A 15,540-nucleotide genomic window follows, 5' to 3' on the forward strand; every position below is an offset into this window, starting at 1 on the left:
AAGATATGAATCTCTCCTTAGCGTTCTTGCCAGTAAATGCCAAATAGTAATCTGATTTTCCAACTGACATACTCCATTTTATTCATGTGGAAAAGATGGTTCTAAAAGTAGAACATATTTGTCTTGCTTTCCTAAAAGTTTGCGTTGATGATTGCCTTAACTCCTTCCTAGGCTGTAAATGCGCATGTCTGTTCCATTGTCACCCTAGGTGCTAGCTGAAGACATAGTGGATGAATGTTAAAGCAGGAGAACTTCTGTTTATGCAGTTCAGTAAAAGTTTATACACACTGAGCCTAGCAAGCATTTCTTAGACTTCAGCGTCCACTGTGGTTTTCCAGATTTACCTCATTACCTTTTCTCGTATTGGTTCTCCAGGAACCAGTTGAGGTTCGATGGTAATAAACAGGGTGATGTAAGAGCCTTCACTCAAGCTCCGGGCAGAATCAAAGGCTCTTTCCATGATAATGTTTCGCTCCTTACTATAGCCCAGAAGAACTGGAGGAATGTCTATTTTAAATGTGCCGTCAATCTGCGAGGAAAATATGACTTGGTAAGCACTGTGGCGATTTTGTAACAGACGTTCCAGAGGAATGGCCGTTTCTAATAATCGAATGCATCAGATAAACATCAAGCTTGGTCCAGGTTAGAATCCCTAAGTTCTCAATAGGAAGGGCTCTATGCTTCCCTGACTTCTTTTGTTTGTTACAGTGTGCACCAGTTGTGAATGCTTTCTGGGTTCAGTTCTTGTCTTAAACTCCCAGTCTTTCAGCTGCTTCATTTTGGAAGAAGGAGAGCATAACAGGACCCATTTTGTAGGGCTGTGGTGAGCAGGAAGTGAGCTAAGAGACCTGAGGGACTAAGCAATGTCTGGCGTGCAGTGCGTACTCATTGGCTGACAGCCTTCCCCTTTTCTGATTGCCCATCTTTCCTTCCCTGCCTTTCAGAATCTTACCAGTGTTTCAAGGCTTAGATCTAATGTCATCTCTGACTTTGCCGTTGGTATACCCTTACACATAGCTTGTTTCTTTCACTAATGTCTTAGCATAGTCTGCTTGTCTTCAGTAATGTGTATTTGTCAGAGTCTAGATAATTGCCCTGCGAAGGGGTCTATTGTTCTACTTCCTCTTGTGTCATCTTTCTCTGCTGTTTAGCTGTGTTTTTTAGCTGTAGCCGGTACATAACAAACACGCCTCCAGAGGTCGTAAGCTCCTGCAGGGTGAGCTGTAAGAGCATGCGCGCTGCCACCACAAAGCAAAGGAGGTCCACATATTAGGCCATTCATTCAGTGTAATAATTTCTAAATAACCTCCAAACCTGAGGTTCAGTAACTGTCAGACATTACAGGCAACTTCACTTGTAAGATGATATGCTTATTATTTCTTTTAAAAATCTGTTACATGGGGGAACATGATTCTCATGGTAAGCACATCACTATAGTGGGAGATTGTCCCTTTGGCTTAAGGAAGATCGTAATTCCAGTCTCTGGTTCACAGCAATCTGAGCCTCGTAGAATAGAGGTTTGCTTTGGGTCTTTTGCTGGAGAGCCTCTGGTCTTGGCAGCATCTGCCCTGTGTAGCAATCACAGTAGCACACAGTTGCCCATTGCCATGGATTTAATGCTGGGACACTTAACAGATTCCAGAGTCTTTAACCGCCTCAGTAGAGTTACGAAGTTATAAAAGAATTGCCAACCTCACGGATTTATTCAGCTGAACCGTTACGTCTACAAAAGGGTGTCTTTGTCAGGCATGCCTGCATTAATCATTTTTCATGTTTTAAAGAGTACACACTTTCAGAAATATTGATAAATGCACTGGGTAAAATGGGCAATCAACTGCCCATGTTTTCAAGTTACTTTCAGGCACACATCCACTCATCTTTTGTCATTCTGACAAATTTCACTTTGTTCCATATTCTTTAGTTCTGTTTAAATGTTTTAAAAGTCTTAGATTCAAGTAGTCATACATTAGCTATTAACTCAGAAGAACAGGAGTAATGAATATCTCATGCAAGGATGATGGACGATCTGTGACTTGATGTAATTATTTTTCCAAACGCTGTGCACATACATTTTTTCCCCACAGTTTTGAGTGTTTGCTAGGAAGAATGGATAGAGATGTTTCCTAGTTGCATGTAATTCTGACTTTTGTTACTCACCCTTGCTTGGAAATAGATAGTACTAAATGGGATTTTCACACACCCTAACCAGTGTCTCTCGATACGCGTATGCATTCCACTTCCTCTTTCACGGTCATCCTAAAGGAAGCATGAGAAGTAATCATTATTTAAGAACTTTAAGCATTTATGTTGTGTCTCTCTCTGTCTATGCATGTGAACAGGTGTGTGTAGCAGGCTTTCTTTGGGGCCACCAACCAGCTCCCAAATCATGACACACAAACGTCCCATTAGCTCTTATAACTTAATTTTACCTGTTTCTCTTCATCTACATTTTGCCTTGGGGCTTTTTAATCTTTCTTTATTCTGTATGTCCTGCTCTGTGTCTGACTGGCTGGTGGCTGTGTGGCTGGCTAGCTCTGGGCTTCTCCCTTTCTTCCTCATTTTCTCTTCTCTTCTCCAAGCCTAGCTTCCTCCTCCTACTTCTCTGCCCTCCAGCCCCACCTATCATTCTACCGCCTATCTATTGGCTGTTCAGTGTTCGATTAGACCAATCAGGTGCCTTAGGCAGGCAAAGCAACACATCTTTATGCAATTAAACAAATGAAGCATAAACAAATGTAACACATCTTTGTCTAGTTAAAGTAATATTTCACAACAGATTTGTGTGGGTGTTCTTGGATACCAGAAATCAATGCCAGTGTGTTTGGCATACTTTCTTCTCCACCTTATTCTTTGAGTCTGGGTCACTCATTGATTGGGAGCTTCCTGTTCTGGCTAGACTAGTTAGATAGCAAGCTCCAGGGTTCCTCTACCCTCAAGCAGGTGCATACCATCCCACTCAGCTTTTACATGTGTACTAAGGCTCCAAACTTACATTCTGGTGCTTGCACAGTGGGCATTTTACCTACTGAACCTTTTCCTGAGGTTCCCATGTAATTAATTTGCTGGCAAGAGAGTAGCAAGATTTTAGCTGAAAGCTTGTGGATTGGGTTCCAGTGTTTACGTTTGCCACCCTAGGAAAGCCACTCCTTGGAATTTCAGTTTTCTCATTGTCAGCTGTTGGTATAACTTGCGTCATGGAATTACTTAGGAATTGAGTAAGGCAGCATATCTGAAGCAGCTAACAGAACCCTGGAACAGGAAATGCTCCACTGCAAGTGGAATTGCCTTTCCTTTTTTGACTCCTTCCTCCACTTTCACCTGTACTTGGGACGGAGAGTGGTAGAGGATATGAAGGTGAACGCAGGGTTCAGATGATTCCCGCAAGACTGAAAACCTACCTCTAGGATATCATAGAGCACTTCATCAAAAACGTTAATGTACACATCGTCCTTCACTGACTGTAAGCTGGCCGTGCTGTAGTCCCCGTTCGGGGCCCTGTGAGACAGCGCATAAACAGAGACCATGAAAACAGGCAAAACAGATTCTACGAACACTCAGTGTCAGAGCACGGGAAATGTCAAGTGGGAGCAGAGAGGGTTTTTTTGTCCAAGTATCTTTAAGGACATAGAATACACATCTTTCTTTCTTTCTTTCTTTCTTTCTTTCTTTCTTTCTTTCTTTCTTTCTTTCTTTCTTTCTGTTTTTGTTTTTTGAGACAAGGTTTCTCTGTAGCTTTGGTGCCTGTCTGGAACTAGCTCTTGTAGACCACACTGGCTTCGAACTCATAGAAACCCTCTATGCCTCTGCCTCCCAAGTGCAGGGGTTAAAAGCATGCACCACCACACTGCAACCTCACTCATAGAGCAGAGACAGCTGTGGGCACTGAGAGGCAGGGTCTGGCTCCATTCCCCCAACCAGGAGGCTTTCTTTCCCTGCAGCCACTCCAGCTCCTTACAGAAGAGTGTTCCGTTTACCTGAATGGAAGCTCAAGTTCTTCGTTCCAGCTGGGATTTGGTCCTTCAGCTGTAGTTGTGTGGCAGATTGTTCTTTGAAAAGAGACTTCCACAAAAGGACGGACTAAGACCTGAAAGTCGAGCAAATTTCAAGTGTGTAATGGTTAGTTATTTTATTCTTGATGGAGGAGCTGTGATTATCAGATACGTGACTATTTTCTATCCTAGGCAAAGGAGAACATGCTTATTAAATAATACTTTTCAGAAGAAAATGAAATAGGAAGTCTGTTCAAGAATTTGTGGGTAATTCTTTCTCTCTTTTTTCTTTTGGTGAAAAGCAGAAAAAGGAGATTTCTTCAATGTCACATAGGATGAGGGACTGAGAGATCCAGTGACCTCCTCCCAGTCCATTATTGGCATCTTGAGGTGAGGGTAGATTTAAATAGAAAACAAGATACATGCACAACTGAACTGCACTCGCCATGGCCTGGTCTGCTGCCCACCACTGACTGAGCCCCAGAGTTCCCCTGCAAGTTGTAAATCCCCATGGGCAAGTTTCTCCTCTGATATCCCTAGTGCTCCAGCCATTTCTTAGGGGATGTTGGTGTCTCATTCAGACTAAGCTGGTCTTAAACTCACTATGGAGCTGAGGATGACTTTCAACTTTGCTTTTAAATATAATACATCTCTCCTATCTTTAATCCCCCTGCCACCTGGTAAAACCTGTATTTGCAGGAAATCACCCCCTCCTCTGCATTCCTGGAATTTGATGACCTGGGGCAGGACCCTTCCCTTTTCCTTCATTTCCACTGTGATTCTTGTAAAACTAGCTGATTTTGAAAGCCAATGAGGGGGGTTAAGACCCAGTCACCACCTGTGTTCGAATGAAAGCCAGATGGACGTTCTGCCTTGGTGTGCTCCCTAGCTGTGTCTGGGTTCTGGTGCACTCATTTTGCAAAAGAAATTGCCTTGCTGAACTATTTCCAATTTGTATATTTCTTTGTGCTACACCAAGATTATTCTTTGTTTCTAACATTTTGAGGTAGGGTTACTCTGGCTGGCCTTGAACTCCTTATGTAGACCAGGGTGGCCTTGAAACAAAATCCACCTGTCTCTGCCTCCTGAGTGCTAGGATTAAAGGCATATGCCATAATGCCTGCATATTTATTTTTAGTTTATGTGCATGGGTATTTGTTTGTACCACAGGTATGCCTGGTGCCCACAGAGGCCAACCAGAAGAGGGCATCTCATCCATTGGAATTGGAGTTACAGACAGCTGTGAGTTTCCAGGAGGGACTAGAACCTAGAAGCAGCCAAGTGCACTTAACTACTGAGCTTGCCTCTCTAGCCCCTGATTTTGAACTTCTGACCCTCTTGTTTCTACCTTCACAGTGCAAAAACTATAAACAGTACCACACTCAGCTTATACCATGCCAAGGATTGACCTAGGGCCTTGGGAACGCTAGACAAGCGCTACACCAACTGAACTATAGCCAAGGCCCTTAAAGGCAAATCTTGAGGACCTTCAGGACAGGATTCAAAGCAGAAAGCCAGCCTTGTTCTCTCACCTGGCCAAGGGGGTAGTCAGTGCTGTGCACTGGGCTGTGCATGTTGGGGGCAGCAGTTTGCTTTTCACTGAAAGTCCTTGAAGATCTCGATTGCTGCTGGAACTTGCTAGGAGGGAGAGTCATGAAAGGAGTCATTGACAAGGAGTGTCTACTGAGATGGTTTCTGTGATGTCACTGGCAATCTCAGAGTGGCCATTGTCTCTCAGCTTCCTGACATCCAGAAGGCTTTGAGTGGGGCACCTTGTGATTACCAAGTCGTTCCCCAACTTCCCTTCCCAGGCCTGCATGTCTCTCTGAGAGCAGAGAAAGGACAGCTTCCCCCCTCCTCCACTCCAAAAGGTGCCTGTGTCACGTGAAAAACCCAGTCCCTCTCTGCAGCAGAGTCCTGGCTCTATCTCATTATGGTTCTCTTTCACTATATCAATAGATGTTCCGCAGCAGGATGAAGAATTAGTAAAAGAAAAGGGTGGGAGCTGAAGAGATGCCAGTGGGTAAGGGCTCTTGCTTCACAAGCATGGGAACTGGAGTTTGGATCTCAGCACCAGTATAAAAAGCTCGGTCGGTCCGTACATACACCTGTAACTGCAGCACTGTGGGCGGGGGAGACAGGAGGACAGCTGGGGGCCAGCTGGCCACCAGTCTTGCTCTCTATTCAGTGGGACCCTGTCTCAGAGGACTAAGGTAGAGCGTGATAGATCAGGACACCTGATGTCCTCCTCTGGCCTCTGCACACAAGCGTAAACGTGCACGCACGCATATACACGTGTTCAATACCAAGCATTCATCCATGCACACAAAATAGGAAAAGAAAAATAGTGCAAAATAATGGGGTGAGAAGACAGTGGGGTGGAGAAAGGAAGAATCTAGACAGGAAAGGAGGTGCCACAAGCTATATTGGCACTCTGGAGTCTGGTAGTGCTGGATGACCTGGGCCAGGCCGTGTATACCATCTTTGTTTGTTTTCCACCTGGTAAAGCAGAGGTAGGGATAGTGGTAAGAGCTAAATGGAATGATGGATGTGAACGCGCCGACCATGGTACTGTACATGGAGAAGGGACAACGTCGACTTTCATCCACTGCAGCAACAAGGGTACCCACAAAAAGAATTTCAATTCTTTATCCTTCTGTCTCTGTAAGAAACTCAGACTGGACCCCGTGATAGTCATGTTCTCTCCATTTCTCCCAATGCCCCATTTCCTGGACTCTGCCTCTGTGCTGTAGGTGGCCAGACCATGAATTCTCAGCATCTGAGCCCAGTAAGCACCCAGCTTCTCTCCTGAGAAGGTGATGCACAGTTGGTGGGACAACTTCCATCACATGAGAAAAATGAAGCAAATGCAGAGGGAGGCAAGCAGGAGAGACAATGAGGACTCGGGAAAGCATCTGGATCCCCACGGTTTGTCATGTAGCTCAGCTGCACCACTTGGTCTTGTGTTCTGCAGGATGCTCCCAACACCCCCATCTTTGAGCCTAGACTGACTCTATTACTTCCAAGTAACAGGAGCGGGGCTTCAGCAGAATGTTTGCGTCCCACTGCAATAAAACATAAAGGACCAGGCTGCCTTGGTTTCCGCACATCCCCTTGTGAGGCTGTTCCCGGGGCGCTCACCTCACTGTGGGCTTCCTCACAGGAATGTCGTAAGCCCGGATGATGTTCACCAGCAGCTTTATGTCTCCATCGGACAGGTTCTGGGCTGTCACCTTCTTCCGACCTTTCCTCCGTGGCCTCAGCGGTCGCTTTTGTTCTGCCAGCTTGAAAAGGCTGAGGCCCAAAATGCTAACGATTATAGAACAGGATTAGGACTCAGTAGAAAAGAAAGGTCTAGAAAGTTATTACTTGGCCTCTTATACTCTGCTTCGAGGTCTCTCAGAGACCCCTGGACACTCCTTTGAAGGAGTGTGAAAAGATTCTAAAAATTCTATGAAGCCAGGTGAGGCAGGAGGAGATTCCTACGGCATGCTTTATTAATATTTTTCAACCTCCACTCATGAGTGGAAGCAAACTAAGGCTTCCCACTCCCTGCCCACCCCCATCTGCGTCTCCTGCCTTGCTCTCTGCCTTGTTCACCAGCTCCTCAAGCATGCCTTGTGCTCTCCACCCTTCCCTAGCCAAGCTGGAGCTTTACCCCCCTCAGGCTAGCCTGGCCACCTTCTCCAGACAGCTAGCTCCGTTTGCTGGAAGGAGCCCTGCCTCTGAGCCCAGGGAGCACCGTTAGCCAGATCCATTCACCCGACAGTGCATGTGGCCTTCTTGGGAAGTTTCTACCTAGTGCTTCTTGCTCTCTGAGACTATTCAGACTTGAGTGTGAAGCCTGGTTCGTTCTACTCTTTGCCTTGTGACAAATTATTTCACCTCCGTGAGTCTGTTTCCTCGTGTGTAAAATGAGGGTACTAGCATCATCACGTGGGTAAGAGGGTTAGTGAGGAAGATGCTCAGCACCCGGGAACTTGTTCCACACTTACTAAGTGCCCTAAGATAAGCAAGTGTTGGGATGGCAGTGGCCAGGATAGAGAGGTTATGCTGGAGGTGAAGGAAGTAGAAACTTGATGGGAAGAAATGACGCCCCTTTGCCTTTCTCTGAGAGACTATGCTATATGCACTGCCTGCAAACAGTTGTGGGAGGAACGAAATGGGAAAACAGGCCTACAGTGTGCCTAAAAGCTGATTCGTGACAATGCCCTTACCCACAGGACCCAGCCAGCCGTGGCTGCAGTGTCTAGATTCTTTGTTTTTCTGCTAAGTAATGACCTGGCCCGGCAGATTTGTGCCTGAGCCTTCTTCATAAGGGACATTCACTGGCTGAGGATGAAGGCCCTGCAGCTGCTGTCTGAGCATGACGGGTGTCTCTCACACAAATGCCCAGGGGATTCCAGGAGCAGCTCAGATTGGTCTCTAGCGTCTTAGACAAGATAGGTAGGTACCACGCATAAATGTCTTCTGTATTAGCCAAAGTGCTAGAAACCCTACTTGAAAGACTTCTCATCTTTACAACTGCAACATTTACCATACTTTTCGGGTAAAGAAACCAAAGACTCTGGCTGGTGGCTTGATTGCTGAAGGCTGCTTAGTGTAGGAAGAGAATTAGGGCTTAAACTCAGGCCATGTGCTAGTCACTCTGCTGGGGCATCCACCTAGCCCAAAGACGGGAGCCTGAGAGCTTTACCAGGCATCCTGACATGGCATGTCTCCTCTCTTGTCCATGCTTTCTCCCCCCAGCCTGACTGCTCCTGTGAGACTTTGATGCCTCCTTAGCAACCAGCTTAGGACCATATTGTCAACTGAGACTATTAGAAGTGGAAGCATTTTAATTTAAAGCCAAGAACAAACTAAAATTAAAGAAAAAGAATGAACATACCCCGAGCCTTCAGAACTTAATGCAGAAAGTAAAGCAGAAACGAAAAGAAAGAAAAGAAAGAGAAACACAGCATGAACACCATCATCTGTTCTGACTGCAGCTTTCATGTCTAAACATAGTCAACAAATGGCTAGACTAGAGCGGTTCGGCAAGATTCATGGGGTCCCTGTTGTCTTTTGTACATGGATGGAGTTGCAGGGAGCCAACACAGATAGTACCATGTCTTCTTTCTTGGCTTGGTAGGGGGAGGAAGTGCATGCATAGGAAATGAGCCCTTGCAGATTTATTTTATTTTTAATTGTGTGTAATGTGTGTGTCTGGGGGTGGGGTATGGACTTGTTCCCATGGAGGCCAGAAGAGGCATCCTGCAACTGGCCTTACAGGAAGTTGTGAAGAACCCAGTGTGGATACAGGGAACATAACTTGGGTCTCCTGAAAGAGCTTTAAGTGCTCCAAGATGCTGAGCCATCTCTTCAGTCCCCCAAAATACTCTTTAGACAAGGCCAGATGACTGACCACTGAGAAGGTCATGAAATGAAGGCCCTTCATAAGACCACCCTTACAGGAAGTTATCTTTTCACCTCCATGTACACACTCCTGACTGGGACTCTCTGGAGATTAGCCCAACAGGGAATCAATGAATATCAACATCCATCTTTCTAGGTGGCCCTCACCAAGCACACACCTCAGCTCTGTGGTAGGACCAGGCTGTCCCCTGTGGTCTCAGTCTCCTCCACTGTGGAGATGGATGGAGAAGCCTGGTATCAAGAGACTAGAAAAGCAGGAAGGACGTGCAGGTGGGGATGCTGTCAGGATTAGCTTAACTGCAATGGGAAATGACAAGGGCTACTGAGGCGGACTTGGCAGTAGAGAAAATGGGATGGGCTCTGCTGGAAAATGATGGAGTGGCCCTAGGATGCTTTGCCCCGATATAAATCCCTCAACTAACATTGTCGTTACTGTGTAGTGGCAATAATGACAAACCTTACATACATCTCCCGTGTAATGGAATAAGATAAAACATAGCCAGCTATAGTAGTAGCTTTGTTTGATTATTTTTACCTGATGTTGGGGACTTCTTCTTCTACTACCAAATCAGTAAGAAGGAAATGGTGTTTTGCAGTTAGGAAGCGATTTACCACTGATTCTCTAACCTGGGAAAAGAAAAAGACATCAGCGTTACTTAAGGTGGTCGTGTTGGGTAAACATCACTGGCTCCCTTCCTTTGAGTAAGTCCATGTCACATCGTCCCCTCCTCACACCGTGTCACCATCAGCTTTCTAGTGCTGCAAACCCTCCAGCTTCCCCCCATCAGACTGGAAGGGCACAGGCTGAGAAATTGGCTTTTGTTTGCTTTCATTTTGTTTACTGTTGCATTTTTAGGAGACTGAAAAGGTTCAGAATGTAAGGTAGCAATATTTTGTTGAAAGAGCACAGTAACAATAAATACAAAGATAATAGGATCAGTCTTGAAGTATGTACAATTGAGAACAGATTCTTTTGGCTCTCCCCTATTCAGAATGGCTCACCTGGAGTTCCGGTGGTACAGCAATGCTACTTATGCAGAATAAGTCATATTCTAATTTAAATAAGGGACCTCTTCATTGCCATCAGTTGATCATTAATTTTTGTACATAAAACATAGAATAGATTATCTAGATAGGAAGAATGCATTGTAGTTATGATGGCATTTTATATAAATAATTTTTAAAAGATGTTTAAAGGAAAAAAGGGAAAGGATAAACAAAAGACTGTTTTAACTAGTTTTTAGTTTTCTAGTGTATAAGGGCAGTTCATATATGAATTAAAAACTCTTGCTTTTCTTACACCGTTTATCACAATTCAGTGCAACAAAGTTGGAAGGAGGAAAAACAGGACTCAGAAATGGACTTCTGCCAGGCGGTGGTGGCACACACCTTTAATCCCAGCGTTTGGGAGGCAGAGGTAGGTGGATCTCTGTGAGTTCAAGGTCACGCTGGCTACAGGGTGAGTTCCAGGACAGCCTCCAAAGCTACAGAGAAACCCTAGTTGGTCGAAACACAAACAAACAAAACAAACAAAAAACAAAATAAACAAACAAACAAACAGAAGAAATGGAGTCCCTTGTAATGGTGTCCCGTTTATGACAGTCAGCAGTATAAATCCCGGCATAGCTTAGTGGTTTCATATATCCAAAGGTAAATGTAGTTGTCTATCAGTTACTTATGTGTGTGAGCAAACAAGCTTGGAGAGACTATGTGGCTTGCATAAGATGCCACAAGCATTTATAAAAGCAGAAACACCCTCATCTTAAAATCCCGGCTTTTCCCCCCTGTGAAGATGGTTTTAATTGGTTTTTTTCTTACCTGCTGAAGGTACTTGGCTACTGTGGCCCTATGGGCATCCAGGTGGTCCTTGGTTTCAATCACATTTCTGTCTCGTAACCGTTTCTCATAGTCCTAAAGTTAGAAGGACATCATAATGTCATGACTTTTAAAACGTTCTCTAATGTTTTTTCTCAGGGTGGGGGAACTATTTATCACATGTGGCTTAGGTCATAAATCATGGTTCTAAATGTCCCTTCCACCTTCCTCCTGACCTTGGTGCAGAGGCAGGATTACACTATTAAGTTAAAATGTTCACACAGGAAGGAAAGGACTCCGTGGGAGAAGCAGAAGAAGCTATTATAACTCAGGGTGCTAATGAGCTCACACATAACTTGGCCAAGCCCTACTCACGTTTTGACCCAGGAATGTTAAGTGAAACAATTATGAAAATAGTGAAAAACTTTTATGAAAACCATACTGTAGTCACATGACATCTAGCTACTGATGACTTGGGTCAACTACTTGGATGATAGTAATAGATTCTTTCAGTTTCCATCTGCTCAGATCTATTCTTTTAACTACGGATAAAACAGTGGTACCCCTGGGGACTACCACATTCTACTTTGGATGCAATTCTCCATGATAGCTGAATGCCCAGCAGTGCCTTTTAACCTAGATTCAGTGACATCTTCAAGAGTTTTGAGCCTGGGAGAGGAGGGCATCTCTGTCTCTATTGAGATAATACTGGTGATCATGTGGTCAAATGGAGAAGCCTATCTGCAAATGAGAAGGAAGCCACTATACCGGAAGCCCAGACAGGATGGAAAGGGCCCTTGCATCTGGGAGGACTTGAGGCACAGATACATTCCACATAACTTTATTTTTAATCTTAAAAATTATTTTTAGATTTTTAAATTTCATATGTATAAGTATTTTGTTTGTATGTATGTGCATATACGCACTGTGTGTGCTTAGTGTTCATGTAGTTCAGAAGAAGGTATCAGATCCCTTGGAACCAGAGTTATGGATGTTGAATGCTGAGACTTGAACTTGACCTATCTCTCCATCCTATTCTTACACTTTTAGGAAATTTCATTATCTAATTAACTGCAGTCTGTGACTGAAGAAGTTCAATAGTGGGTTCAGATTAATTCCAGGAAGACCAAATAACTAAAAAAAAAATGGCATTAATAGTTCCTGCATGAAAAAAATCACAGTAATTTCTAGAACCTCTCCACTGACCTCTCACACAGATTTGTATGCCTCCTGCTGGCCTGCTTCATCAACACATTCCATTCTCCATGGTTCCTCAAGGGCCATTGGGTTTCTCCTGTTTCTGCTCTGCCAAGCCTTTGATCCTCTCCTGCCCTGAGATGCAGTTCCAGGTTGCGGGCTTCCTTCTTGCCCTAGATATTCAAATCCCCCCCTTCTTGTTCTCCCACGCTTTGCCACTGTGTTCTAGAGTGTGCTTACCATGGACTTACCCTACCCAGGTGGAGCTGGATCCTTGACTAAGGCAGGCATAATCAGCAATATCAGCTCAGAAGATATTTTTCAACCTTACAGTTCTAATTCTGCTAAAGTAGAGAACCAGCATTGCTGGGAACAGTGACAGGGTACATATCCAGCAGCATGCTCAAAACCACAGCAAAGAGTTCATTAACCTCTTTGGTCATTGCCCTTTTCTTTTCTTTTTTGTTTTTCAAGATAGGGTTTCTCTGTGTAGCCCTGGCTATCCTAGAACTCACTTTGTAGACCAGGCTGACCTCGAACTCACAGAGATCCGCCTGCCTGTGCCTCCCAAGTGCTGGGATTGTAGGCGTGCACCACCACTGCCCTGCTTCTTTGAACAGTTTCTTACCTGGAATACCTTTTCCATAATTTCTCGGTCATATACTGGGATTTGTTTATAATTCCGGAATTCTGGCACCTCTTGGCTTCTAAGACGGAGAAGCCGGAACCGTTTGGATCTATTTAGTTCCTCCTCCGAGGTGAAGTTGAATTCCTGCTGCAGCTGTTCTAGTCGGAAGAAGCTAGGGACATAGGATTCTCCACTGGTAGCAACCTACAAGAGCAAGAAAGCGCATAGTTCCAGTTAGTGGGCAGATGCTTTCCAAAGGAACTGGCCCTGACTCAGCTCCGGGAGTGCCGATCAGTTTGTGATCAACAGAATTGAAAGATAAGTTACATTAAAACAGTGGTAACAAGCAGGTGCTACTCCATATACTTTAGTGGATTTCAATCATCATAAATCATTTTTCCAAAAGAATAGAAATTAATTTCACTTTGGGTATCTGTTATGAAAACATGCAAAGTGAAAAGGGAGAGCTTCATGCCAGGTTGCAGTGTCTTGACCAGGTGCCTACTGTGAAAAAAGACTACTTGATGTGTATACGATATGTGTTACTTTTAAATCCCTGTACGTAGTTGTGTAGCTCAAGGCACCTGTCAGCTGGTTTCATTCACCCCCTGCCCCAGATCATCATAGTCTCCTGTCTGAACAGCATCTCATGCCCTTGGTTATTGAGACTGAGCCAGAGATGGGCATGGGTCAGCCAACTTCTAGAGCCCAGCAAGGACAGCTCCTGGACACCATGGAGAAGCTGACAGAGGGGCTCCATTCCCTTCAGGCACTGCTAGCCTCTAGCTTGGTGCTTTACCAGCTGTGACCTCCTACTAGGAAGAACATGGAAATGAGCAGGGACTTTCTGGCTCATAGGATGGCAAAGGGGACCCGGATAGTATGCTAGGGAAACTCTTGGTCCATAAAGAGAGACCAGTTGGAAGGAAACCCCTGTGCTTTGTTTTTCTGTGGAAAAATCAATGGGTAAAAAAGCAAAAGGATGTGATGGATAAGTATATCTATTGGTGATTTTGAGATAGTAGGTAAGACATGACGTAAAAATGCTCTGTGAACTATGCTGCACTGGAGGTGGCCTGGGCTTTTCTTTCTGATATGAATTCTCTATACTAAGCAGCATCATGTTGGGAGGAACCATTGTAAGGAATGAAGACTGAATAATATGGTTTGTCTTGAAACTTGGATGAAAATGAAAGTTTCAGAACACTTGTAATTATCCATCTGATAAGCTATGACGATGAGCGTTGTGTTTTATGGTCATCCTGTGAGACACCCGCTTGTTCACAGTTGTTTTGAGACAGTTAAACCCCCTGTATCTGATCTGAGGAAAGATGAGTTGGGTGTGTTCAGGGTCACATGGCTGTAGACAGATTTCCTAAACTACCCCATCAGTACTGAAAGCATTAGTAGATGAGCAAGTACTCTGGGATCTGGTTATTATCTGTGTGGCTGTGAGCAAGCAGCTCTGAGTCTAAAGTCAGTTTTCTCTGTGTAGTAGAGAAATAGAACCATTCAATGAGGACTTCTCAGAGGCTGCAGAGACAGTAACAAAATAAGCTAATTCTATCTATTGTATGTGGATTGTGTGCCCATCTAAGAGTTGATGCACATTAGCTTGTATCCTCCCCATCCACTGTGAAGGCCACACATTGATGCTCAACTGTGTCTCACAGCCAGGGAAGGGGCAGCGCTGAAATTTAAACCTGTAATCGACAGCTCTTGCGTTCTTAAACAGCTTTCCAGACAACTGTAGAAGAAAATGCATGCCAGGAGCAAGGAGGGTATTTTAGAATTGAGAAGTGGTTTATGCATCTGTGACCATGTTACCGAGATCAGCTGCATCAGAGGGGCATTGTTGGGGTCATTGGGGTCAAGCTTGGACTCTGCTGCCCACTTGGCCAACTTCTTCATGTCCGTCAGTCCTGATGTGCCAATGGATGAGATGGCATCTGCCCTCTTCAGAGCACTGGAGAAACAGCAAAAAACATAAACAGGAGAAACGGTCAGGAGCTTGACTTCAGCAGAGGTAGCACTGCTCACAGAAGCCAGTACCTTCTACGAGAGGAAGCCTATTACAGAGACGCTGGCCACTTTCTTCTCTTGATTATTATATGTTGTAAGGCAATAAAGAAGTAGGAATAGAAGGAGTGCCAGAGTGACCCAATACCACATTTACCCATGCAGTGAAGTGATCCTCATTTCCCATCCTGGGCCCTGTGGTCCAGGGAACCCTGACTGCCTCACCTCCCAGGCTACTTGAACAGCAGCTTTGCACACAGAACACAAAGGAGACTCAAGCTCATCATGGCTGAGTTGGGGATTGATCACACTTGACTTGCCCATTCCCCACTTTACTTCAGGAGGGGCCAAAGCATTAGCTTAGGGGCTGTCCTCAGCACTAAATTCCAGTGTCAAGATCAGAAAATGCCTAGCTGTGGGGCACAGCCATCTCCATCAGACGTGTTCTTGACTTGGCACAGAGATGCGTTTACTTGT

General features: G+C 44.7%; 1 protein-coding gene across 3 annotated transcripts in view; it reads right to left on the bottom strand.

Annotated features, from left to right (window-relative positions):
• Positions 1-15,540, bottom strand: part of Cc2d2a (coiled-coil and C2 domain containing 2A) — a 76,305-nt gene that overhangs the window by 14,235 nt on the left and 46,530 nt on the right. For 2 of the 3 annotated variants that reach the window (XM_075943674.1, XM_075943675.1), the window contains 10 exons: positions 14,872-15,010; positions 13,045-13,248; positions 11,223-11,315; positions 9,940-10,031; positions 7,131-7,298; positions 5,522-5,627; positions 3,975-4,084; positions 3,399-3,495; positions 2,158-2,256; positions 353-529 (listed from right to left, as the gene is read on the bottom strand). In XM_075943674.1, coding sequence (XP_075799789.1) covers positions 353-529; positions 2,158-2,256; positions 3,399-3,495; positions 3,975-4,084; positions 5,522-5,627; positions 7,131-7,298; positions 9,940-10,031; positions 11,223-11,315; positions 13,045-13,248; positions 14,872-15,010 — 1,285 coding nt within the window. Of the gene's footprint in view, positions 1-352; positions 530-2,157; positions 2,257-3,398; positions 3,496-3,974; positions 4,085-5,521; positions 5,628-7,130; positions 7,299-8,877; positions 8,893-9,939; positions 10,032-11,222; positions 11,316-13,044; positions 13,249-14,871; positions 15,011-15,540 lie in introns of all 3 variants that reach the window. The other variant, XM_075943673.1, reaches the window with a different exon arrangement.

The sequence above is a fragment of the Microtus pennsylvanicus genome, chromosome 12 (assembly GCF_037038515.1).
Source record: "Microtus pennsylvanicus isolate mMicPen1 chromosome 12, mMicPen1.hap1, whole genome shotgun sequence".
Classification (NCBI taxonomy): domain Eukaryota; kingdom Metazoa; phylum Chordata; class Mammalia; order Rodentia; family Cricetidae; genus Microtus; species Microtus pennsylvanicus.